Below are 26,877 nucleotides of genomic sequence, written 5' to 3' on the forward strand. Positions count from 1 at the left end.
GCCTGAGCTTTATTACTAGGAGAAAAGTCAAAACTGTTAAATATGTTTTCAGATACTATCATTTTTGCAGTGTTGTATCTTGTCACTGTGTTCTATACCTTATAAAACCTATACTGAGCAAATTATCATATACCTAATTAAAAACAAGTTCTGACATGCCGGTTAAAATGTAATCGAAGGACATTTCATCTATTCATCATACAAAATATTTGTTACATTCTTATTTAGCAATTATAAGACAACTTGGTGAACTCTTTAAAAAATGAGTTTTGAAGTGAGAAAAAATTACATATTAGTATACTTCTCTATTAAATACAAATATTAAAACAAAAAGATTCAGGCCATATAAATAATATTCCCTTTAGTAACAGGCACCAGGTTTTAAGTGCTAGCTAGATGGACAGACTTATTGAATAATAATTTCTACAAAATTATCTACGCAAAATGGTCTAGACAACTAAAACAGATGTTATTTGTATATTAAGTCTGACTAGACTGGTTGGAGATTAAATTCTCCACATAAACAATGCCAGTAATGATAAAAAGTAACTTAATAACATATGAAATCTAATTAATAATGGCCATTGATAAAGCCCCTCAGAGTTTCCAAGAGGATTTTTATTAGTACCTAGCACATATAAAATGCTTATAATGTCATTTAAATATTATTCAATTATTAGGACTGTTAGGATGGAGCTCTAATGATCTGCACCAAGACTGAATCTCCTGACTAACCCACCAGTACCATTGTGCTAAAGCAGGAAAAACTGCTCATTCCTCAAGATTCTTTACTTCCATCTGTCAGAAATTTGACATAATATACTGATTTTGTTACAAGGCACTTTACTGCCATCTGCTGAAAAACTGTCATAATATACAAATCTATGATGTGAATACATCCTCCAACATGTACCTTTGTTGCACACTGCGCAACCTGCAAAGCCTGTATGGCATAGCCCTGCCCATCCTACTCCTAATGGTGCAGAACTTAATAGTATGGACACTAATCTTCCTATCAAACTTTAAAAGTCCCCAATCTAAAACACCATAAATTACTATCCAGCTGAAGTCCTGATTATTAACAAGTATTTACATTCAAAACAGTTTATATCTAAAATGTATATGTCAGCAGGATAGTTAACAAGAGTGTAAAGTTTTTTAAAGGGTAATAATGACCCAATTTCAGTTTTTAGAGTTTAAAATCTCCCAAAAAAACATATTTATATTTTAACTTCTATTTCAAAGTTAAACCCACAGGGGCACCTGGGTGGCTCAGTTGGTTATGTGTCCAAATCCTGATTTCAGTTTAGGTCGTGACCTTAGAGTCAGGAGATATAGTCCCAACTCCGGCTGCGAGGGGAGCCAGCTTGAGATTCTTTCTCTCCCTCTGCCAGGCCCCTCCTCACCCTGCTCACTCACACACTCTCAAAAAAATAATAAATAAATAAACCAACTAACCCACAAATGTTTCCTTACAATTAGTGTTATCAGGTTAGGAAGGCATTATAGTCAATAACAAAGTACTGACACCTATAAAGAACATTCTCTTAATATTTTAATATAACAACACCCAAGATATCCCCTTATATACCAAATCAACATTGCAATTCTTACATATTCAAATTCTCAGAGATGTAAACAATCAACCAAACATTGTCACATGTCTTCCAATTGCCCACACTGGCTCTTAAAGGCTAAAATAACCAAAGAATAGAGCAAAAATTTTAGCAAAGATATTTGGTATACTCATCCTCTAGTATAGGAAGAAGGAAACCTTTCTTTATAAGTTGTTCATTTTAGTTAAATTTGAAAATTTCAGGAATTTATTCACCTGCTTATTTATATAGACTATGCCATTTGTTTTCACCTAATTTTAATCTTGCAAGAGTAACCATATAACCTGGTTTTCCAGGGGCAGTTCTGATGGACGGCTGTTTGGCTCAACATAACGACTGTTAGTGCTCCTTTCCATTTTGAAGGTCCCATTTTATACATTTTAACCACAACCCATTCTTGCTGATAAACAATTACAAATTTTGCAGTCTGAAATTTGGACTCAATATGCATGGCCTAGCATTAATGGACATGAAAAGCAAAAGTTATAACAAAAGTTATCTCGGAAAGACTACATAAATTATGATGCATAACCGTTTATCCATATTAAATGATCCAGGCTTTACAATGAGATAAATTAGAAATATGCAATTACATTTTGTTGAGCTCATTCCAATTTATCATCCACCTTTTTATATAAAAACAAATAAATGTTTTATGTGTATTTTCTCCTCCAAGAGTTTCTATCTTGTCTTCATCAAGTCCATTAATTATTTAGCATCTCCCCCTTCTGTATGAAATAATCATATGGGATTTAAAAAGTACTACTTACCACAAAAGGACTGTTTAACATCATCATTGCTATTTTGCAACTATATGTTAACAAAAAGCAAAGTTTAGAGCAATGTCTTTCAAATTTAACATTCTAATAAACATTCTTTTTTAATTTGCTGAGCCTTATGGACAGACGAAACCTGACTTCTTCAAAAGAAAGGAAAATGTCTGGATATGCCAATTAGTCCCACTGCATTTTCAGGAAAAGTATTAACGCACATAGAGTCATTGAACAATAGCCCTTAATATATTCAAACTACTTCAATATTAAACATCTTGATTTCACCAGGATACCCCAATTAGAGTCCATTTTAGTTTCTTGTTAGAAGTAATGAAATTCATGAGCTCTTACAAGGTGGCAACCATAAAAAAGGGCATATTTTATACTTAATTTTATATATATATTATATGTACATAATATATATATATAGGTCTTCAGCTTTGCATAGTTTGCCTATAATATTACTTGTACATATAAAAGTATGATCCTTATGCATTTCTGTACAGACTAATATAAATGAAGGTAGGGGAACCAAAATGTTTCAAAAACCAAGTCTATTTTCATTTTTAAGAAACAGTAACTTTGTTTTCTTAAAAAAAATAGACATTAGGTTACTGCCTTGAAAGTTCAAGTTCCATTGTCTTAATATATATAAATACACCTGGATATAATATTTTTAAAAAACGACACATACACACAGGTAGATAGAGCTGTAATAAACAAATTCCTTTTATAAACAAAATTTTAACTGAAAAGCCACAGTAGATGGAAAAAATGAAGAAAGGATATTACTTGGTAAAATCCAGTGACATCTACAATAGTTTTACAGCACATTTAAGCATTCTAGGGTTTTATATCTTCACCTGCCTTCTATTTCTTACTTGCTCCTTAAAAAATTGCCAATTATGAATACAGGTTTGACCTCAAACTTAGTCCTGATTGTGAGTGCCAGAAAAAGCAAAACACTTCAAATTTCTATCTTAATATAGCTTCAATTCAAACATGGTTTTATTTAAAACACAATGCCCATCTAAAAGGAGGGGAAAAAAAAAACAAGCAGCAATACTTAATTATACATAATATTCATTATATGGGAAGTGTTTTTTAGAATGATATAGAATGCACTTGTTCTGTCTCTTCAATAATTAAACTGACTTAGAATGACACCACCAAAAAGTAAGATTACTGTCTAAGGGGCACACACTTAAGAGTACTGCTAGCCTTAAAAGCAGTAAAGCAAAAGAAAACATATCAAATAGCACATGCACATCTTACAGAACTTCCACTGAACTATCAATGGCTTCTATACAATGTGCCTCTTTTCCATAATTGTATTAACAACTACCAGGAAAGGAAAGGTGAGATTAAAATCAATGGTACTGAACTGAATTGTTTGAAGCCAGTGCCCCACATGTGGGGAAAAGTGCATTTAGTTCAGCAGCAATATAGCACAGTGTGAAGATATTGTGCTTAGACGCAGATATTCCAGAACTGAAAGATGTACAAGGCAAGTCAAGATATAAAACCATAGTACACTGTTAAATAACCTTGAAACATACATATATTGCAGTGTTCAAAGAAAAACATTCATTTCATTGTACAAGGCTAGGGAGAAATCCTTAAAGTTACCTATTGTAGTTTATGATATAATAAATACATATCTATATAGCATTGTATATACATATATAGAATGTGTGTGTTTGTGTATCTTTTTTTTTCTTTTTTTGCCAAATTATTGTTAGTTTTTGTCATTCTGCAACTTTCAGGAGTGAAAAGCTTCCATACTACAAGTTTCTGTTCCCCCAAACTTAAGAAAGGATATTTATACTAGAAAAGGTCTCCATACCCTCCCCCCAACCTAAAGACTCACTTTAGATATTTTGCTTTACAATTGATCAGAGAAACACAATTAAAAGAATCCTAGAATTTTTGACTATATCTTTTCACTTGCCAGTTGTTTCAACAAGCAATTATCTTTTAGTATTTAAACCAGCTGATGCAAATTCTTTAACAGAGGATATAAACTAGATTTCACTGATTAAAACAGAGCAAATCAAACCAAAAAAAAAAAAAATCCAGTGATTTACTCTGACTGTAAACAATATATAAAATTTAAATCTCAAATTTCAAAATAAGTTAAAGAAAAATTCTGCCTTCAGGGCCTATAATACTATAATGATCTGACAATTGGTAAGGGGAAAATGTATATAAAAAGTTGCAACAAAATTGTCCATTATTTTTGCTAAGAGAAAGTATATCTACTATACTACCTCTGGCCCTTAAATTTAATAACTTCATAATTTGTTGGCAAATGTTTTAAGCAAACTGGCATATCATATTACACAACAGAAAAACATCCATCAAGATCAGCAAAGAAAACTTATATAAGCCTTTTGTACAGAATTAAAAAAAATCTAAATGGCTATGATTCCTCTATTAGCAGAAACACATAATGCAGTCTTTATAAATCTGCCAAATATATCAATATCTACATAAATAGATACAGATATATATATGAAACATTAATGGCAGTCTATTTTTGAACAGTGTGTGGGACCAGCAGATTTGTATCAGACCATGGCACGATATGGACCCTGCATCTTTAGGAACTGAATGATAAAGGAAGGACCCCCAGCAACAATCTGAGGTGGAAGGTGACTGAGTGGACAGTTTTCAATACTCATGATTGAAAGCTTGCTGCAAAGGGCCAGCTCAAAGGGAAGGCTATGTAGATTGGGGTTGTCATTCAAATACAGTTCTTCTAGGTTCTCCAGTGTACCTGTTTAAAAAAAAAAAAAAAATCAAATCAATCACTATTTTTTTTAATTAGTTACTATTTTAGAAGTTCAATTGGGCATGATGCCATCCTGGGCATTATATATACTGAATACACATTTCCTCTTACTTTCCTCCTAGTTTTAAAACTCTACAACCATGGATCACCAATTTTCCTGCATATTCAAATAAAGTGGGGCCAATTTAAAAACTCTGATGTCCATGTCATGCTCTATATCAATTAAATCAGAATTTCTTCCTTTATGGTTAGTTTTCAAGTTTGGAAGGTACTTTTTTAAAAATACATATGCTACATCTCCAAAGATTATGTTTGGGACAGCCTGGCATTGGTATGTATTTTTTCGAAACTCTGGAGGGTACTTTATAGTAAATCGGTGCCTATAGTCACTTTCCTGTTAGAAACAATGTGATGATCTCTTTTATTAATAAATTTCTCATGTGGAAAGATTTTTGTTACTTGATATAAATCTTTCACTAAGAGAGTTAGCACATATTTGGCAGGAAGTCAAAAATCAACTTATGTAATTATTTTAAAAAATTATCTTAAGACTCTCTCAAGATATTCACACTTTCTAGGCAAATGTCTCTTGAAATCAGATGAGGCCAGATGAATAAACATACTAGAAGTAAAGTAGCCTCCTGTGTTTTCTGATTTTTAAAACTTCAAAATTTATAGTATTTGATAGTGGTATACAGAAGATTAATGAAAATAATGGCTACCGGGTAATGGATGCTTACATTTAAGATTTTATTTAATAATCAGAGCAACCCCATGAAAAGTTATTATTATTATCCTTATTTTACACAAGTAGAAAACTTGAAGCTTTGGAGTTTCCATCCCTTATCCAAAACCATAAAGCCAAAAAGCAGCATAGCCAGATTCTGAATTGTCTTATTTTACCCCAAAACTATTTTTTAAAATTAAAGTATAACTTACATTTTAATTCCAAACCCATTCTTAACCACTAATGTAAAGGTAAAGGGACTCCGAAACAGCATGGTGTGTGTGTGTGTGTGTGTGTGTGTGTGTGTGTGTGTATACATATGGAAGAACATAATACATGGAATTACTAATTTAAGAACTATAGTGTGACCTCAATTGATCTAATTCTTTTTGTAGAATGGGGTTACAACCTGCACTGCCTAAAATTCAAGGCAGTCACGTTGATTATATGAAATAACAGGTATGAAAACACTTAGAAAAATCTGAAAGTACTGTCAAAATATTAATCAAATATTAAAATTAATCCTAAAACCTCATAAAGAAATGTTCTCTTGGCGTAAGATATTACTAATATAACTCAAACTTGTGTGATTTTTAAATGTGGAAGAAACATAGAATAACTCTTTCAAAATAAAATTTAATGTATTGGAAATATAAGTATGCTAAAACACTCTCAAATACAGTATTAACCATAACACCCCAAGAGGAAATCTAACCAAAAGCAACCACCCAACCAACTACTTGCTGCTCTATTAAAAAAAAAAAAAAAAAAAAGAATCTTGACCCTGAGGTAACATCAGGTGACAAAAACAATCCTATTTATCTTAAATACTGCTTAAACACACAAGAGCAAATTAGTACACAATCAAGCATCCAGAGGGTTCATACCAATTTCTTCAGGAAGATGAGTGAGTAGGTTCTCTCCAAGGCCTAGATGTGTGAGATTGGTAAGGTGACCAATGCCTCTGGGAAGGGTGGTCAACTGGTTGTTTGTCAAGACTAATTTCTAAAGATTAACACAATAAAAGATAGTTACGTATATATTTCCTACTACTGCTGTGAATTTAAAATAATACATCTATTAAGCTAATAAGAAATAGGTAAATTAGGTAAGAATCACCCAATAAATTTTACTTTCAAAGTATATCATTTGTTAGCAAGAAAGAAAAAAACAGGTTACATAAATATCAGCCCTAATGTTATATAACTAAAAAAAAATCTCAATTAAAGAATTACATCAAATTCTTAAGAAAAATGTACAATTTGGAATGTACCCCAAAAGCTTTAGTCATAGAACTATAAAATCACCAGGATAATGTCTTACCTGTAAATCCTTAAGATAAGCAATTTCATTTGGCAAGGATTCCAATTTGTTCTCCTCTAGATCCAATTCTCTCAACTTCCTAAGGTTTCCAAGACCGTGCGGAAGCTTCTTTAGAAGATTGTTTGATAATATTAGAACCTAAGAGAAGTTATTGATAGTGTTTGGTAACTCACGAAATGGAATAATATATTACCATTGTGTGGCTTAAAATTTATTAAACTGCTAATTTTCTAAAAGAATGAATATTAAGGATCATGTTCACTTATATAAGAGAAAACATTTACTATTCTTAAAAAAAAATCACCATAGTTATTGGAAATAAAAGAAATTTAAATCAAAACTAATGAAAGCAAAAGTTTAATTTTACCCATGTAACAGAAAAATATAAAATTAACCAGTTGCACTAAAATTCATATAGTTAATGGTATTTTAATATTAAGTGGTTACAAATGTGTATCTGACAGGAAATCACTTATTTATTCAAAACCCTTTATAAACCATTTTTATGGAGGTAACAATTTCTAAACTGCCTATTTCAAAACACTACAGTTATTATTTGTGGATACTTATTACATTGTAAGGCATCCTCCAATATACTGAAGACAGAAAAAAGTAGTTGAGAAGGATAGTTCCTATTCTCAGAGAAATGATGGTGGTGGTAGTGATGGGAAGTGTAGGGAGACAATATTAGGTATAGGGATAGTGAAAAGAGTACTGAATGGAAAGACATATACATAAGGTTCTGGCTAATATCTTATGCCCATGGTTTTCCTCCAAAGTTATAACACGTATAATAAAATAAACATGTAACAAGACCAAAGAAATAATAATAGCTAATATTTACTGAGTTTACTACTTGCAAGGCACTAAATGCATGTGTGCATTATCACATTTAATCCTAATTCCAACCTTCTGAGGAAAATACTATCATCTTCATTTCACAGCTAGGGAAACTGAAGCTGCACTAAATGCATGTGTGCATTATCACATTTAATCCTAATTCCAACCTTCTGAGGAAAATACTATCATCTTCATTTCACAGCTAGGGAAACTGAAGCTTGGGCAAGTTCCATCTATAAACGGAGATAAAAGTGGAATGGTACCCAGATCTGTCTTGTTTCAAAGCTTACGCTTTTAACACCATACTATTTCACCTTAATAATTTTAAAAAGAAATTAGATTTTTTAAAAAGCATGGATACAGAGGAAACTTTATATATATATTTATATATATATTTATATATTTATTTATCTATATATTTATATATTTACTATTAATAAGCTTTTTTCATCAAAAGGGACTCAGAAGCAGGAGAATTCAACCTTGACTAAGGAGGAGAAATTAAGGTGAATCTTTATGGAAAATAATCCTGAAGAAAAAAAGGGATGATGAGAAGAGGGCATTCTAGATACTGAGAACAATAAGACTAAATGTACAGAGCTAGAAACATGCACAAATTTCCAACAAAGAAGATAATCTAATTAATTAAATAAGAGCATACATGAGTAATCAGGATGTAAAAGTGCGCCAGAACATATGAAAGGTTCTCAATGCCAGTCTGAGGAATCCATAATCATTTTGGTAAACAACAGTGCAGGATTCTTAAACAGAGTTAAGGGGAAAAAAAATATGTTCTAAAAGATGCTAAATTTTAGAGACATTCCTTTCAATCTTTTTTTTTTAATTTTTATTTATTTATGATAGTCATCACACACACACAGAGAGAGAGAGAGAGGCAGAGACACAGGCAGAAGGAGAAGCAGGCTCCATGCACTGGAAGCCCGACGTGGGATTCGATCCCGGATCTCCAGGATTGTGCCCTGGGCCAAAGGCAGGCGCCAAACCGCTGTGCCACCGAGGGATCCCTAGAGACATTCCTTTCAAAGACACTTCATAACACTCAAGCTTACCAACTTTTAGCGGGCAAGAGTAATTTGGAAGCCCTGAGCCCAAATTAAGTTAATAATATCTCATCATCCTAAAAAAGCTATGCTTAAGAGAGCTCTAATATTTCTAATTATGATCTTCCCCCCATAGAAACTGCTTATTTTAACTGAAGCTTTATTAGCAAGATAATTGCAGACAGGTCTAAGGAGTTCTAAATAAATAAGGAGCTCTTTTATACTCACCTCAAGAGAAACAAGACCAGACACATCCTCAGGAATCTTTGTGAGCTGATTAGTGGCTAAATTCAATTCTACCATACTGGTCCAAGTTCCAAAATCCAAGGGAAGTGATGTCAACTGATTGTCCTGGCAAAGACAGAAAAGAAGCAACCAAAGTAGAACCATAAAAACAAAGTTATACACACACACACATACACACACACACACACACACAAACACACCTGGTGGAAAGAAAATTCTTAAACACAAAAACTTATTCCCCTCTTTGATATCCAAATAAAAAATTAAAAAGTAATGAAAAACCTAAGCCTCCGAAGCAGTTTAACCTTTTTATTTTGAGGTTAAATTGGAAGTTTGCTCCCTATGTGATTATCTGTATTGAATATTAAAAATACACTCTACTGACCAACACTTGAGACTTCAAAGGTCCCAGTTAAAAGTAGATTTTCATTTCACAAATATCTACAGAAATCATGGAATAAATGTAGATGCTCAAGAGCACAAGGGAAGAAGAAACATTGAATTATAGCACATAAAGAAACCAGATAAGCTCAGCAATTCTAGAGATGCTGAGCAATAAAGTAGGAGAGGAAAAAGTCTTAAGATAGCAAATTAAATCATTAAAACACTACTTGATAGTATCCAAAATTTCACTTTAAAAATCCATAAGAGATGACAAAAATACATTTCTCACTGAATAATACAGATGATGGAACACTTACCCTAATTTTGTTTAAAAACTAGATATAGCTATATGCAGAAAACATAGTGAAATATATGCCAGTGTTTCACTATTTTTCCTCCTGCTTCCTCCTCTCTACATATAAAATACATTTTCATCAGTAACAACTCTTACCACATTTTGTATTTGTTGGGGCTACTGGTAACAAGAAAGGACCACTAGTACCCCTGATGTATGCCAATGTGTTAAAATAAATATAAAAATTAAACATAACATAAAATAAACATAAGAATTAGAATTGTAACAGTGATGCTATCTCTCAGTGGTAGGATTATTTTATGTCCCTTTTGTTAATCTGTATTTTTAATTTTTTCTGCAATATATATGGATTACTTGTCTCATTTTACACAAAATCATCCATAAGAGATTCCAAGAAGCAAACATCCATTTGAAAGTCAAGTTTTTCTTTTATTATAATACTTACATTACCTATTCATTATAACTTTTAAATTTATTAACTACTGATAATTAGTAGTATGATAAAGAATTTTCATTTAAAAAAACTTACTACTGGTGCTTATATGAGGAAAATATCAGGCTTCATTTTGACTTCTTTAAAAAAAAAAGTTTTTATTAAACATTTGTCATGCTATTGAAGAAAAATTAAGGCAAAATTCTAGGAAGTTTTCTTATTTCATTGAAAACAAGCCTTTCCAACCTAACGCTATAGTAACTATATCATATCCATAAAAATGTAGAACCAAATGCAAAAACTAATGAACACCTAGACTGCTGTGTTCTAAGCCTCTTATTAAAAACATTCAGAATTGATACCATTACCACTGCTAAATCTCATACAACTGAAAAGATAAACAATACATTTTAAACCTGTTTAAGATTATAAGATTATCTTGAATTTCCACTGATTCAATTATATACCTCTAAAGAATTATCATAAAAGATACATGTATTTATGAACAAGTATAGAGAGAATCAATAAACTCTATATTTTAGACTAAAGAACCACAATTATGTTGAAATAGTTCATCTTGGGACGCCTGGGTGGCTCAGCGGCTGGGTGCTTGCCTTCAGCTCAGGCCATGATCCCGGGATCCAGGATCGATTCCCACACATCAGGCTCCCTTCAAGGAGCCTTCTTCTCCCTCTGCCTATGTCTCTGCCTCCTTCTCTGTGTCTCTCATGAATAAATAAATCTTAATAAAAAAAAAAACAGTTCATCAAAGATAAAAGGATGTAGTATAATACAATAGAAAGAACACTTACACCTGGAAGCAGGAAATCTAGGTCTCCTGGATTCCTATACCTCAGCCATAAATTAGCTATAGGGCCAATTTACTTATCACCTCTGTACCTAAAGTCTGCTCACTATAAATAAAATCACTGGAAAAAAAAGATCAGGTTTCATTTCTTTCCTCCTTTTTTCCTTATTATAAATGTGAAACTCATTCACTCTAGAGAATACAGATATGCAAAAAGAAACTAAAGATCATGCATCAGAATATTTGCAAATTATATATCTGATAAGGGGTTAATATCCAAAATATATGCAGAACTCATACAACTCAATAACAAAAGAACAATCCAATTAAAAAATAGGCAGAAGATGTGAAGAGACATTTTCCCAAAAATGACATACAGATGGCCAACAGGTACATAAAAGTATGTTCAACATCACTAATCAGGGAAATGCAAATCAAAACCACAATGAGTTATCACCTCACACCCATCAGAATGGCGGTTATCAAAAAGACAAGAAATAAGTACCGGTGAAAATTTATATATAAAAGATTATATAGGGGAACCTTTGGTGGGAATGTAAATGGGTGTACCCACTAGAGAAAACAGTATGGAGGTTTCTCAAACAATTAAAAACAGAACTACCATACAATCCAGCAATCCTACTTCTTGGCATTTATCTGAAGAAACTGAAAACACTAACTCAAAAACATATGCACCCCCATGTTCATTGCAGCATTATTTTAAAAAGCCAAGATACGGAAGCAACTTAAGTGTTCACAGACGAACTGAATGGATAAAGAAAATTCAGTACACACACACACACACACACACACACACACACACGGAACAATATTCAGCCATAAATGAGAATTAAATCTTGTCATTTGTGACAACATGAATCTACCTTGAGAGGGGTATGCTCAGTGAAGTCAGTCAGATGGAAAAAGACAAATACCATATAATCTCACTTATATGTGAATCAAAACAAAACACCAAGCCCAAAGATAAAAAGTAAAGATTGGTGGTTGCCAGAGGTAAAGGTTAGGAGGTGGGAAAACTGGGTAAAGGGAATCAAAAGGTATAAACTTCTCTAGTTATAAAATAAATAAGTCATGGAGATATAAGCTACAGCATGGCAACCATAGTTAGTAATACTGTATTATATATCTGAAAGTTGTTGGGAGAGTAAATCTTAAACTCTCATCACAAGAAAAAAAAATTCCGTGTGTATGTGCGATCATTTCCCAATATACAAATATTGGATCATTATGTTGTCAACTGTAACTAATACCCTGTTGCATCAATTATTCCTCAATAAGAAAGGTCATCCATAAAATAATTATGATATTCAAAGATAAACATATTTTAATAAATTCTAGCTATATCTATACATATAAATCTATACGTAATACATCATTAAGCACATTAAGAATAGTTTTTAAAAACTGTAGAAAGACAGTCTTGCATGCTTTAACTTTTTTCTAACTTAATAAACTGAGAATGTTTCAACTGGTATTTAATATTCTTCTAAACTTGAGTATTATTTTTAATGACATCATAGTGTTCCACCGAAGATATACTACTTTTAATAAATGAAATCTTTATTGGATTGGTACCAATTAAATAGAAAGTTCGACAATAAATATCCTCACAACTATGCTTTTATGGACACTCATGATTATTTCTTTAGGACAAAGTGTTACAAGTATGCACAGTTCTAAGATATTTGTTATCTAATACAAATTGCCCTCAAGTATCTATCAGTTGAGATAGTAACAGTAACAGTTCTCCACACTGTTCTGAGAAAACACAGAGATTACTTTAAGTACTAAGAGTAGTAGCTTTACTCCCCCTCAAAACAAACAGAGGCTTACCTTCATATTCAGCTTACTTAATACTTTTGCTCTGGAGAAAATTCCAAATGGGATTTTATTGATTCGATTGTGTTCCATGTTGAGGGAATAGATGGTGGAAAACTGAGATGGACCACCTACTGGATATAATTGGAAGCAATTTCTAGCTAAGGTCAAACTATTCAGTTTCACAAGACTTGATAAAAGACTCTGTAAACAAATAAAATAAACATAAGAATTAGAATTGTAACAAGATTTCCTCCATAGAGTACAGAGCAGCAGTCACAAATGCCTCAAAGGGCCTTCAGGTAACCAATGACAGACACTGGTTGGGCCAGCTCTGTGCTGCCTCATATAGAGGGGACAGTCACTCCTCAGCCTTAGCTGTCACTTATAGGAATGTGGAGCCAACAGAGTCAGATTTCCAGATTTTACAAGAAACAGAAACCTCATGCAAAATCTGATTTTTATTCCTTGGCTTTAGCTTATTAAAACACTCTATAAAGAAGGGATACCTGGGTGGCTCTGTCAGCTAAGTGTCCAACTCTTGATTTTGAGTCAGGTAATGATTTCAGGGTTCTAAGAGCCCCAGTTGGCTGTGGAGCCTCCTTGGGATTCTTTCTCCCTTTGCCCCTCCAACCCCACTCTCTAAAAAACAAAACACCAAAAAAAAAAAAAAATACTCTATAAAGAAAATGTCTGCAGGTAAGAGATATCTCATGAGTGGCCACTTTGAGAACCTTAAATGCAGAATCATTTGCATCATACAGTCCTGGCTCTCTCACTATTCAGGTCTGAGTTAATTATCCTCTAAATTATTAAGATTAACATAACCTGACTCAGAGTGAGCTATAATTTAATGGCTCCTTCACAGAATATTAAATTTAAAAGATAACAGTTCCCTATATAATATTGTTTTTCCACATGGTAAAGTTTCAGAGGGAAAGATACATCTGTCAAACTATAACTGCGCATAATAGTCACACATCCCCTTACTTCAGCCTCCTACCATGTCACCACAGTGCTAGGCGTTTAGGTATTACAAAAGAAATTCTGCGATTAAAAAGATTAAACCCTATTTAGATAAATACAGCACACATGATGGGAAAAAGGAAACAATACAGAACTGTATATAATCAATAACAAATTATATGTAATAGGCTCTCGTTATCCAAAGTCTGGTTGAAAGAAGAGCAGCACTGCCTTGTTAGAAATGTAGACTTTTAGGTCCTACTCCTACAGAATCAATATGAATCTTAAGAGGATTCCTTAGTGATATGTATACTCATTAATGTTTGAGAAACACTGGTATAGGCTATAAAATAATTCTGAATCCTGGCTCTATCCTTCGGTGGCTTGTAACTTCAGGCAATTGCTCCAAACCTTCATTTATTCATTTGTAAAATGATGGCTTATTTTATAAATTGTAGTGAAAACATTTTAGAGAGAGAAAATACACAAATAGCTTTACAATCTCTAGCACATAAATAGTGCTTAATTTTTAAGTCCCTGTTCTATTTAAATTTTAAGCAAAGAGGAAATACTGGAGTAACTGGAAAAGCAGGAAGGAGACTGAAAGTGAGCTAGATCTTGAAGGATGAAAAAAATTTAAATATTTAGAAAAGTAGAAGAAATATTTTAGATTGAAGTAAAGGTCCAAGCAGAGAGGAAGAGGAAACAAGCTGTGTGAGGTATGTGTGTGTATTTTAAGAATGTTCAAATACCAGCTTCATACCATAAGGAAACTGAAGACTTAGTACCTGAAATTTGTAAGGCCAGCTGAAGGAATGAAATAACTATGTAACTGAAGGCATAATTATATGGTGAACTGAAACTTGTTCTTTATGCTGAACATTAAGCAGCTTTCAATTTGTCTACTGATGTACACAGATAAAAGGAAGAGGTAGTCAAAAGATAAAAGGAAGATAAAAGGTAGTCAATTCAGGAAAATTGCCTACATCTTATTTTACTGGAAATACATGAAGTTTTGAGTATCATGGCAAAAATGTTATATTTATTATTCTTACAGCTGACCAACTTTACTGATATTCTTTGAAAAACCCTAAAGATATCTAAAAATGGGCAATGAGAAGGCAGCTCTCCAATCTTTCATTCTTAGATCATAAAATGAAGCTATGCAGTTGTGCTCATCGTTGCTTTAAAGTCAGACACATCTGTATCCCCATCTTAGGTCTTCCACTTACCAGATGTATGACCTTTGGTGAATTAGACAATCAATATATTTCTCACAGTACTCCCAGAAAAATACTTAAGGTAACAAATTAGGCCAAAAACATAACTTCCCTTAAGTCTTATTACCCCAATAATGAATACAATTTGATAATACCCCAATAATTAATACAATTATAATGAAGATTTAAATGGGATGATCCATGTAAAGCCCCTAGCCTTATACCTTGAACATATGTGCTTAAATTTATTAAATTCCTTTTCCTTATGTGTTTGTGTCTACATGAAAACTAGTCCATTTTCAGACAGTCATCAAATAGAAAACTGTATAGTCATTTTGCCAGCTCTGGTATCCGCAAGGAGCCCCAACTGAAAACCACTGTCCTGACTGCACACCCAACCCACCTTGAACTAGATGTCTAGTAAGTGCCATCTAATGGATTTTATTGTTTTCCTCATTGTGATTACAAATGCAGATAATTACATATTTGCATTAGGATTATGCTGCTTCCAAAGCACAGAGACTACTTTTAAATAAGACTTAATGCTTCCCCAGATTTGCAGAGGGCCAATCAAGGGCTTCCCCCACAGGCTCTCTATCTGAAAATAGGCCAGTTTAAATCTCTGTGTGTGCGCGCACATTTCTTCCACAGCCAGATTGAGGATAGCTTGTCCTCTTTATAATTCCTTATCAAAAATAAATCTTGACTAATTTCACTCACAAAATATTATACGTAAAACTACTTACCACAATGTCTGTATCCTAAGAGTTACCCAATAATTAGTAGTTTCACTGATAGTGGATATAAAAATAAGTTTTAAAATCTCACTTTTTGAAATTTAATATACACCTAGTCTTTATATTTAGCCTTACTGACATTGTAAAAGCAGTCACTTTTACTTAAGCTCACAAATCACACCCTAAAAAAAAATCCCAACAAGGTCTAATTATTTTGCTAATTACTGTTAGAAAAGGAGATGACATTAAACAATAGAACCCCACCCATTTTTACCATTCTACATTATCACTAGCAAAGAAAGACAAAAATCCAGACAGTCCAGTTGTCAGGGCTATCTCTACAATCTGTGGATTCTGTTCCTGACCCCATTTAAACTGCAGATGATAAATTGTCATAGGAGTTTTAAAGAACTAGCCCATCCTAGAAACTATAATCCTGGACAACTGATTTTTGTACTTTGATCAAATGGTTTTTAAAAAAATCCAAAGACCCAGAATAAGAGAAGCAAAATTAATAGGTGCTTTTTTTCTGTATCCCATAGCAACAAATCAATTAAATACATTTATTTTATAAGCTAATTGCTATAAGCCTATATCTTCAAATACTCAAATTATTCTTTATAAAATCATAGCATATATCTATAAATAAACATTCATCCAAAGCATCTTTATTTTTAATTCAAACACACACACACACACACACACACACACGGAAAAACTAGAAATAAAGGGCCACTTAAAGAAAACATCTTTAATTATTAGAAAAAAAGAGACTTTGCGAAGTTCAATCAGTAATATAACAATTCCATTATTTTATTTGTTAGAATACCACAATAAGATCTAATGCTTGAATAAGCAAACATACAAGTTGTGGGTATGCTAAAATAAGAATATGTAGCGAAAGAAGGCCAAAGAATAGAAGTACTGCATTCTGCCCAATTAATCTCTAAGCAAAATAAGTGAAAATATTTTTTCATAGAACAAAACCCAAATTAAAAATGTGTTAAGAAATAACAAATTTTGGCGACTGGTATATGTTAAATAGGCTTTAATATTATTGCATAAGCAGGGTAATAATTTGGGTCATAAAATGTTACAGCTAATATTAATATGATTAATAAGTAATGTGTTCTATGTAGCTCATTCTTTTCCTGGATCATCTTTCTACAGCACTTTTTAAAATATCTGAACTGGCTGGGTAGTTGAGTTTTAAAACCAACCATACAACTTTTCCTTAATAGCTGTAGCTGTTATCACTAGTTCCAAAATGATATGAGAAGCATGATGCTTACATGGGAATGAATGTAGTAGCACACTGATTTCTCACCTTGGTTTCTCCTTTCTATACATGAAAAAAGAAAAAAACAGTGTGTTTCTATAATCATTCCTATTCTTTCTTCTTCAGAATATTTATCTTACTGGCAGCTAAATGTCTGTACTATATTCATTATTTAAACAACCTCAATAATCAAATTATTCACCCAGCTGTAAAGATTTACCACCTCTCACCTCTGGTAGAGCAGAAATGTTATTGTTCTCTAAATTTAGCTCTTCGAGGGCACTGCACTTTGCCAGTGATCTGGGTATTGCTGACAGTCTGTTGTATCTCAGACCAAGACGACTTAAACTGGACAGGTTTCCTGTGAATACAAAAAAAAGGAATTTTTTCTTTTAATCTGATAGATCTGTCACTGTCCCTGGCTATTCCCTAGATATATACGAATTACTGAGCAGTACTATTTTGGCAAGATCCTTAACTCCTAGTACCAAGGAACTACATACTGCACTCTATCAATTAGGATGAAATTGAAACCACTTTTGTGTCCACTTGTCTTAGAGAAACAATGGAATACATAACCATAAAGTCAATTTTAAAAATGAATTACTAGAAAGTATTGGCATACTTTAATAACAAATTGACCTTTATATAAGGCCTAACTGAATAAAATCAAAGTATTATATAGTTTAAACTTATAATAATCATCTCATTTGTATCTATAGAACCATCATGCAACACAGAACAATGGTTATATAACAAATGTTCATGTAATTTTGAAGAAATGTCCAAATTTCAAAAGTGACATTACTTAAATATAAGATACACAATTATTTTGTGAAATTGGAAATTTTTAGTATTTTTCATAAGCTTAAATATGAATATTCCATTTCTGAAGGTCAAACTGACAGTAAAAAATTAGCCAATTTTTAAAAATTATAAACAAGGGACACCTGGGTGGCTCAGTGGTTAAGTGTCTGCCTTCAGCTCAGGGCATGATCCTGGAGTCCCAGGATTGAGTCCCACATTGGGCTCCCTGCATGGAGCCTGTTTCTCCCTCTGCCTGTATATATCTCTGCCCTTCTCTCACTGTGTGTCTCTCACAAATAAAATGAAATCTTAAAAAAACAAATAAAAAAATAAAATTACAAACAAAAGTGAAAGTTATAGTCTCTTATCTAAGAATACCAATTAGAGCATAATTTAGCTGTCACTGAATACATAAAAAAGCAGAGCAGAAAAATAGGCTAGTTTTATTGGCAAGCTACATGCAGGCTACATGGATGAATATATCTGCCGTCATAAAAAGTTTAAATCAAATTTGATTCCCCAAATGATATACATTAGAAAACAAGTTCATTTCGATACCAGAAAGAGGGGGGAAAAAAGGTACAAGAATTTAATTTAGTTCAATGTAATTCCTTGTCATGGTTTGTTAATTTCTTTTCTGACTTCAAACTACAACTGCTGGTATCACATATTTAGATGGGCCAAGTTTAAATGTCAATGTAGTGTAACCAGCTTCTAGTTTTAAATTAAACAGTATTATCAGTGTTTAAATTACAAAAGTAGATGCCTGTGTCACAAACTGGAGACAAGTGTTTTGATGTCTTGATTTTCACCATCCTCCTGAAGTTTGCCCATTTCTTTCCTTTTGCATTTTTCAAAGTTTTCGTTTTTCATTTTGCATTTTTCAAAGTTATCAAATGAATAATTTTCTTAGATGTAACATTACTACAGTACGTACAGAAAACATATATTAGCTTTTAGCATAAATTAAACCTTGAAACCATAGGATGGCAGTCACTATGTCTCATAATTCTATCTAGTTATCATTCATCTGCATCCTTCCCTCTTGCTGAAGATATCAGTAGTTAAAGTTATAAGAAATCACTAAATAGAGCTAATTTTTACTCTTTATATCTTCAAGGCAAAAATCAGCCATTGATAATGGTAATATTCTGATAATTAAATACCGTAAGTCTAGCCAACTATAATGCAGAAAAACTTAGCAAACATTTCAATTCCTGTAAGAATTGTAATTGGAACTATTCCAGAGGTTATGTTATTTTCATTTACTTTTATACTCTCTTATAATAGTGTCTCGAAACTAGGCCAAGAGTTTGCTGGTTCTGTTTAAGATTCCTACAGGCAGAAAACTGAATTCAAATGCAATGATAGAAACTATCACTTAGCAAAGACAAGTTAACTTTGTCTTTAAAATGCTTTCTAGGGGCGCTTGGGTGGCTCAGTCAGTTAAGTGTCTGCCTTCAGCTGGGTCATGATCCCAGGGTCCTAGGATCAAGCCTCACCTCCCTACCAGGTTCTCTGCCTCTCTCTCTCCCTTTGCCTGCCACTGCTCCCCCTGCTTATGTGTTCTGTGTCAAACAAATAAACAAAATATTTTAAAAAATGCTTTCTAAATTAACTAAGGATGCTTCCCTGAATCTTTCTAATGACATTCTAGTAAGAGGTGTCAATTTTGGAGGGGAGGAAAAACAAGCTGAGGACTGGATGACTGTCCAAAGCCCCAGAGAATTTAGAGATTAGAAATAAGGTCAAGAACAGTTATCACTGCACTATGACATTGAATAAGATATAAATGTTTCTTAAAAGTTGGCTTCCCAGGTAACAATCTGCTTTGTGATTAAATGTTAATTAACATTTGTAGTAGCAAAAAAATAGAGACAATCTATTTATTCAAGAATATATGAAGAATTATTTAAACTAGAGACACCAGAGTGCCACAAATAAAACAAAGAATTTTATGTTATCTATCTGATTCTGGGCAAGTTACTTAACTGAGTCTATATCCTCATCCATAAAGTGGAGATAACATCAAATATTTGACAGGATCACTCTCAGGGTTAAATACAATTAAGTAGCATAATAACTGATACATAACAGATGTTCAAAACATGATTTTGCTCTATAGTGTATATATATATATGTCTGTATTCTGCTATATTTAATACCTACAAAAATTATGTTACAAAAAATTTTAAGATGTGAAAGAATCTATAATGTTCAGGTATGATCTCAACAATATAAAAAACAAGTGGAATAGAGTGGAAAGAAAACATCAAAATTAACAGTTATCTCTGTATGGTAGAATTACAGAAGATTAAAATTTTTTTCTTTGAACCTGACTTTTTCCTAATTTTCTACAGTTTTGTCATTTAAAGATATTTTGATAAAGAAAAAGTGTATAATTCTAAAGTCATTTTGATTTTAAAAACTACAATATCTTTATATTGTTCTTTTTCTGAATATTTTACATTAGATGTTTTATAATAATGTAGAGGTAAGACATTCGGACACTTTACACTGTGAGGCTCATCTTCTTCATAAAGTGTAGATATGAGCTAAATTATGGGAATACAGAGCATGGTTGTTTGAATTCTTAGGCACTCTGATAAAAAAGATGAAAAAATACCTAAGCAGCAGCAGCTAAGAGCCATCTAATAAGCATGGACTTAGCATAAGATATGTGAAAAGACTTATCAAAGCCACCAACTAGTTAGTGGCAAAGCTAGAATCAAACTCAGCTGGCTCCTTATTTCAAATAATCATTCTTCAAGATCTTCACTGACTATGCTCCAGTTAGCTTGCTGCCTCTCGACAGAGAAGGCTATGTTCATTCTTTCTCCCAAACTGTTGTGCTCAAAAAAAGCATTTTTATTCCATACTAAGTCTAACACACTTGTTTATGAAGCTTTCCTGACCATTCTATCAAGATCTCGGTGATCTCCCTGTAAACTGGACTCGTGGCTACATATTGTTTTCACTACAAGATGGCATAATTATGCTTGTTTTTAAGTTGTCAGTTATTACACGGATTAGTTACTTCTACCCAACAGACTGAAAACCCTTAAAGTGAGGCCTTATGTATTTCTATCTCCTCAAAGAATATGTTTCAGTGCTAAGCCCAGAGCAGGCATTCATTCATACTTTCTTAATAAACTGCAGAAGCTAAAACATTTTACTATTTGTTCTCCTCTACATTAGGAACAAGATGTAAAATCTTAAAACTATATGAGACACTTTTCTTTGACCCATTCTCATTTTAAAATAGGGAGGAAGGGAAGAAATCAATATTTTATTCTTTGCCTAGCCCATGTTTCATGGCCAGTATAGCTACAACAAAGCTGGTAAAGATGGAAATTTTTCTCTAAGCTGTGAGAATGCCTGATTTTAAAGAACTTCAAAAATCTTATGGTAAAACTTTAATCTGCTGTATGAAGTTGAAGACAGAAAAGGCAGTCGTTCTTAGGGGAAAAAACTAAGCAAAACAGGGATGCCTGGGTAGCTCAGATGGTTAACCGTCTGCCTGCAGGGTTCTAGGATCCAGTCCCACATGGGACTCCTTGCTCAGCAGGGAGTCAGCTTCTTGCTCGGCCTGCGACTCCCCAGCCGCCCCCCCACCCCGCCCCCCGGTTGTGCTCTTATTCTAACAAATAAATAAATGCAATCTTAAACAAAACAAAACCCAGAAGTAAGACCATTCCTTTCTCTCCTTCATACCACTGTTTTCCCCATAGAAGAAACCTGCTCCAATATAATAAAATGGCTGAAGCATTTACCAAAGAGTCTTTGAAATCTGCCAAAAGAATAAAGCACAAAGACCCCTTATTTTTGCTCCATCAACTGACATCCCTCACTTAACGTTTAGAGCAGAGCAGGTACACAAATACAATATTTTAAACATTTTTTATTCTCATAAAAACCTAGAACTTTCTCTAATAACAAAGATTAGTATAACAAATTCTAAATGTTTGTCAACTCAAAAGCCCAACAAATAGAACCAGATTCCTGAAATGTCTCTTCTAAACGCAATATAACTCTGGAATTCCGCACTTTTAAAATCAGAATAGGTTTCTAGAATTCTGGGACAAAATTAGTGGTTATTTAAACAATAAGAGTATCTCCAACTTTCCTAAACTTTTCCTCCCTCCCCTGTTTTTGGTTTTTGTTTTCTTTTGTTTTTGGTGTGGTAGAAACTGAACTTCTAAAAACATAATCTGTAAGAATATGCTATTTTGATGAAAAATTCACATTTGCAAAATTCTTATCACTTTACTGACAGCATGGCATATTCAGTCATCCACATTTTGCCAAAATCCATTACTCTCAGGAAAATATGAGTGATGAAAAAAATTAAGGATGAAATATCAAAACTCTCTTGTGCCAGGAAAAAAGCTGGACATCAGAAGTCTGATATTTACTATGATTCAACCCCCTTAGTGGTTTCAACTCTATAGCCTCTTTCAGTGAGCAGTTTTACCACAAACTAAACTACAACCTAGAAATCAAGCCATAGCTTGCTTTAATGTTGAGCCATTGTGACTAAGAAATAAAATCAATGTTGCTGAGCTTCTGTGTATAAATGTAGGCTGATGACTGTCAATCACTGGCATTTAGCTTTTAAGTGCTTAACTTTGTAAATTGTTCTGTGCTCTGCCTCTGACAGCTTGTTTTCTTATGCCATCAGATTTTTAAATTACAGCAACATCAAATGGCTATGAATTAAAATTAGATGCTTTTAATTTCAGCAAATATAATCAACATCTATAGGTTAATTCAGTATAACTGTTCAGTAAAACTCTAACTCAAATGATCTTAATCTTACTTTAACAAAGTAGCAAAACAAAAACAAAAACAAAGCCAGGCCAGTATAAAAGGCACATAGTTCTAACGATGAAATAATGTCAGTTACTTTTTTCTCCAGAAACAGTGAGCCAAAAAATTGAAAGCAAACTGAAAATATAAAAATTCTTAAACGTCAAAAACCCCAAAGAATGCCACCATTAAAAAGAAAACTAGTAAAGTTGTTATATGAAGCTGAACTGTAATTACCTAAAACCTAATTACTAAAACTCTACTTGTTGATATAACCATAATTACTCTAACAATTTCTTCTGAGCCCAGTGCAACAAAAGACTTCTGTAAATTGTTCTGTGCTCCAGCCTTGAAGGCAAGGTCTTGTTGCAAATTTCTCTCTTTATCTCATTTGAGAAGAAATAGAAAATGAAATACTTTTTTCCTACTTGAGACCTCTTACGTCTCCTCACCCCTGGTTTCATAAAATCACCAGAGATCACAAAAGGCTTAATTTAACATATCAAATTCATAGTTTGAAACAAAATGACTTCTGTAATGAAGTTTAATATTTTCTTTAGTTCATAACTGATTTTTGAATTAGACAATATTTACATGAAAGAAAATATACATTCTGTTCAACAGAGTAGACTAATGGTTAAGTCAGAGAAACTAGAAATATGTTTTGAAGTACTCTCTCACTTAACTGCAACCAGCTGTCCCCTCCCCACTTCCTTCTGCCTCTTCTCCACATCCTGTGAGCTGTCAGTGATCCTCGCACTGCTGCTCAGCCTGGATGTAAATTAAATGGCAGTGATTACACTGTCAAGGAGTGAGAACTACTCTAGGAGTGTTCATGTTAAATAAAGAAAGGGGTAAAAACATCTTGGTCTACTTTTAAGAAAAAAGGCAAGGAAATAGAGTGATTTTTTTTTGAAAACTTGATTGTCAGATGACACTTTAAAGGTATCATTTCAAATGTGAATTTAGGGCAAGTTTCCTTAGCCCAGGTAAAGGACACCAGGGCAGCTACTGCAGGACTTACACTGACTGGGCAGGATAGGTGAGGATTTTTTTTTAAGTTATATTTTCCAAAAGTAGCATAGGAAAAACAGGAAAAGTATCAGGAGAACTATGTTCCAATTAAGTTTAGCACTAAATGTTTTGGGTGAATTTCTCTTCTCCAATAAATGAAAGGGAGAATCTCAAAGGTCAATGATTTTAAGACTGCTGAGATTTATAATTAATCAGGACCAAAATGTTTGAATTTCTCACCAAATCTCAACTTTCTGCTATACAGTGAAAAATACTGGGGATGAGAGGGATGGAAAAGGTGAAAGAATTTTTAATGAACATGATATATCATAAATGACAGTATTATAAAAAATTCAATAAACATTTCTTACTTTACATTATTTGGATTAACAGCTAGAAATACTCCATTTGTTGACAACTATCAAGGCATAAAAATAAATAAAATGTTTACAATTATCTTACTGTTAATGTTTCAGTTCTCACTGATTTCCAATACATACTTGTAATGTGGTAATGTAGAATGTTCTAGAATAGAAGGCATCTGTGTTACTCTGAGATAACATCTTAACCACAACAGATTAATAAGGAAGCCAAATGTTTTCATTATTAATAAACATTCTTAAAATACAGTTAGTTCTGACAGAAGAGAGAGATATATATAAAATTAAGAAAGCCAGGAGGAAGGAGGATACATGGAGAAGTTACCCTTTGTCAGAGGAAGTAAATCCAAAAGACCGTGATCCTAGTCCGAGTAAATGGAAGATTTTTATCATCCACCACCACCTATACTTTGTCAGGGTATTCCTCTTTGTACTCTAATTTCATCCTCCTTTCATTATTATCTGACATAACAGAGATACAGATATATGCACAAAATATTAAACAAAAGATTGCTGGACTATTTGAGAGAAAGAACAGCACTGATGACCATGCACTATGTATACACACACACACACACACACACACACACCCATTTGATCAGCTGAAAGAATAGAGGAAATTATGTGGGCATTTAGAAGAAAGAGTCCTAAGCAGAGAGACTAAGAAGTATAAAGACTCTGACACTAGAACTTTGCCTGATATGCTTAAGAAGCAACAAGGTGTTTAGCATCTATAATATCCTAAGAAACATACAATGACTAAGCATCAGTGAGAGGGATAAGAATATTTAACTTTGTAACATCTCAAGCATCTTTAATTTTGGTTCCCCTGTCTGATTTGTAGTAAATAATCTTTATTTTTCTTTCTAAAACTGAGCAAGACTTTAATTTTATAAAAATTAAAAGTGCTTTTTAAAAGTGTTTTTTAATGCAACATTCCATCGAAAATCGATCATGCTAAAATCGATCATGCATTATTCTTTCTTTTCTCCTTTATGTTGCAATTAGTTGGTTATTCAAAATAAGCAAACTTACAGACATATCTTGCAATGTAAGAACATAAACAGAAACTAAATATGTCTATGTAATTCAAGAAAACTATAAAAAGTATATAAATTACATATAACTATCAAAATTAAGCCTATATGTTGAATTGGCTCAGAGGAACTCAGGGAAATGGACTCTGAAAGATCGACACTGAGAAATATAATAGAGTCCTTGAATTTCAGAAATAAGGAAAGTACTCTGGGTGGCCAGGCAAAAAGATTAAGTCACTTACAATGAGAAAAAAATGGACTGGTCTTATACTTTTTATGTTCAATGCCAGAAGAGAGTAGATCTCTTAAGTTCTACTAAGATGCTCAAGGAAACAAAGCTCAAGGTCCCCAATGTTTTTTATATCCATCAAAACTGTTCAAGTATAAAGGTTACAGGCATTCTAGAACTAGGGAACTATTACTTACGAACCATTTCTGAGAAAACTACTATAAGATTGACTTGAGCCAACCACGAGATGACTGGGGCAACTTATGACAACAGGACTGTTGATGAACAGTAAGATGAAAAACCACCTCAGATCAGCCTAACAAGATATACCATGAATGTTATATGTCCCGACAGCACATCCAACAAATGTTAGGAAAAAAAAAAAAAAAGATAATAAAATAAATTCACTGACTGCCTCATCTATGTCACTCTATTCAACAAAAGCAGAATACACATTCAGTTGCACATGGAATAATTATCAAGATACACATATACTGAGCCATAAAATAAGCCTCAATAAATTTAAATGATTCAAGTCACAAAGAGTATGTTTTCAACCACAATGGAATTTAGTTAGAAATTATGAATAAACCCTTGCAAAATTGTCAGATACTGGGAACACACCACATTTCTAAATAAATCACTGAAGAGACAAAAAAGTAAACTAGAAAGTATTTTAAACCAAAGAAAAAGGAAAACAATATATCAGGATTTGTGGAATGCTACTAAAGCAATACTTAAAGGGAAATTTATGGTACTACATGCATAGATAGGGAAGAAATTTTCAATGTCAGAACATACAGGCAAATCGAACTCCAATTTAAAAAAAAAAAAAAAAAAGAATCAAGTGGCATTTTCCTCTGCCAAAAACTGTTACTCATTCTTCCTCATTCTCATTTTACAACATCTTAATCTCCCTATTATATCCAAATGCCCATCTCTGTTACAGAAATAGGGTTTTAATCCTCCACTTGGAAGATACCATTAAACTACATTTTTAAAGGTAATCAAATCCCAACAGCCAGAAAGAAAGATTGACACAACTTCCTCATCAACAAATAAGGGATCAAGACATTTTAGCCAATCTCTAAGGTGACCTTAGGTACCTACTCTTCTGAAACCCACATGAAACTCCAGAGTTGAACTTGCAATTAAATTATTTGGGGATTATTTATTTTTCCAACATGGAGCTCCTATAAGCCACTCAAGGTAATCAGAACTCACACAACAACCAAAGAA

The 26,877-nt window shown here is 32.9% G+C and overlaps 1 protein-coding gene across 4 annotated transcripts in view; it reads right to left on the bottom strand.

Moving 5' to 3' along the window:
- Window positions 1-3,094: 3,094 nt before the first annotated feature.
- Window positions 3,095-26,877, bottom strand: part of SHOC2 (SHOC2 leucine rich repeat scaffold protein) — a 92,883-nt gene continuing 69,100 nt past the window's right edge. For all 4 annotated transcript variants that reach the window (XM_041745254.1, XM_041745255.1, XM_041745257.1 and 1 more), the window contains exons 4-9: window positions 17,593-17,723; window positions 13,176-13,364; window positions 9,363-9,485; window positions 7,234-7,371; window positions 6,798-6,915; window positions 3,095-5,168 (exon numbers count right to left, since the gene is read on the bottom strand). In XM_041745254.1, coding sequence (XP_041601188.1) covers window positions 4,960-5,168; window positions 6,798-6,915; window positions 7,234-7,371; window positions 9,363-9,485; window positions 13,176-13,364; window positions 17,593-17,723 — 908 coding nt within the window. In that variant the 3' untranslated portion in view covers window positions 3,095-4,959. The remainder of the gene's footprint in view (window positions 5,169-6,797; window positions 6,916-7,233; window positions 7,372-9,362; window positions 9,486-13,175; window positions 13,365-17,592; window positions 17,724-26,877) is intronic.

The sequence above is a fragment of the Vulpes lagopus genome, chromosome 2 (genome assembly GCF_018345385.1).
Source record: "Vulpes lagopus strain Blue_001 chromosome 2, ASM1834538v1, whole genome shotgun sequence".
NCBI classification, from domain to species: domain Eukaryota; kingdom Metazoa; phylum Chordata; class Mammalia; order Carnivora; family Canidae; genus Vulpes; species Vulpes lagopus.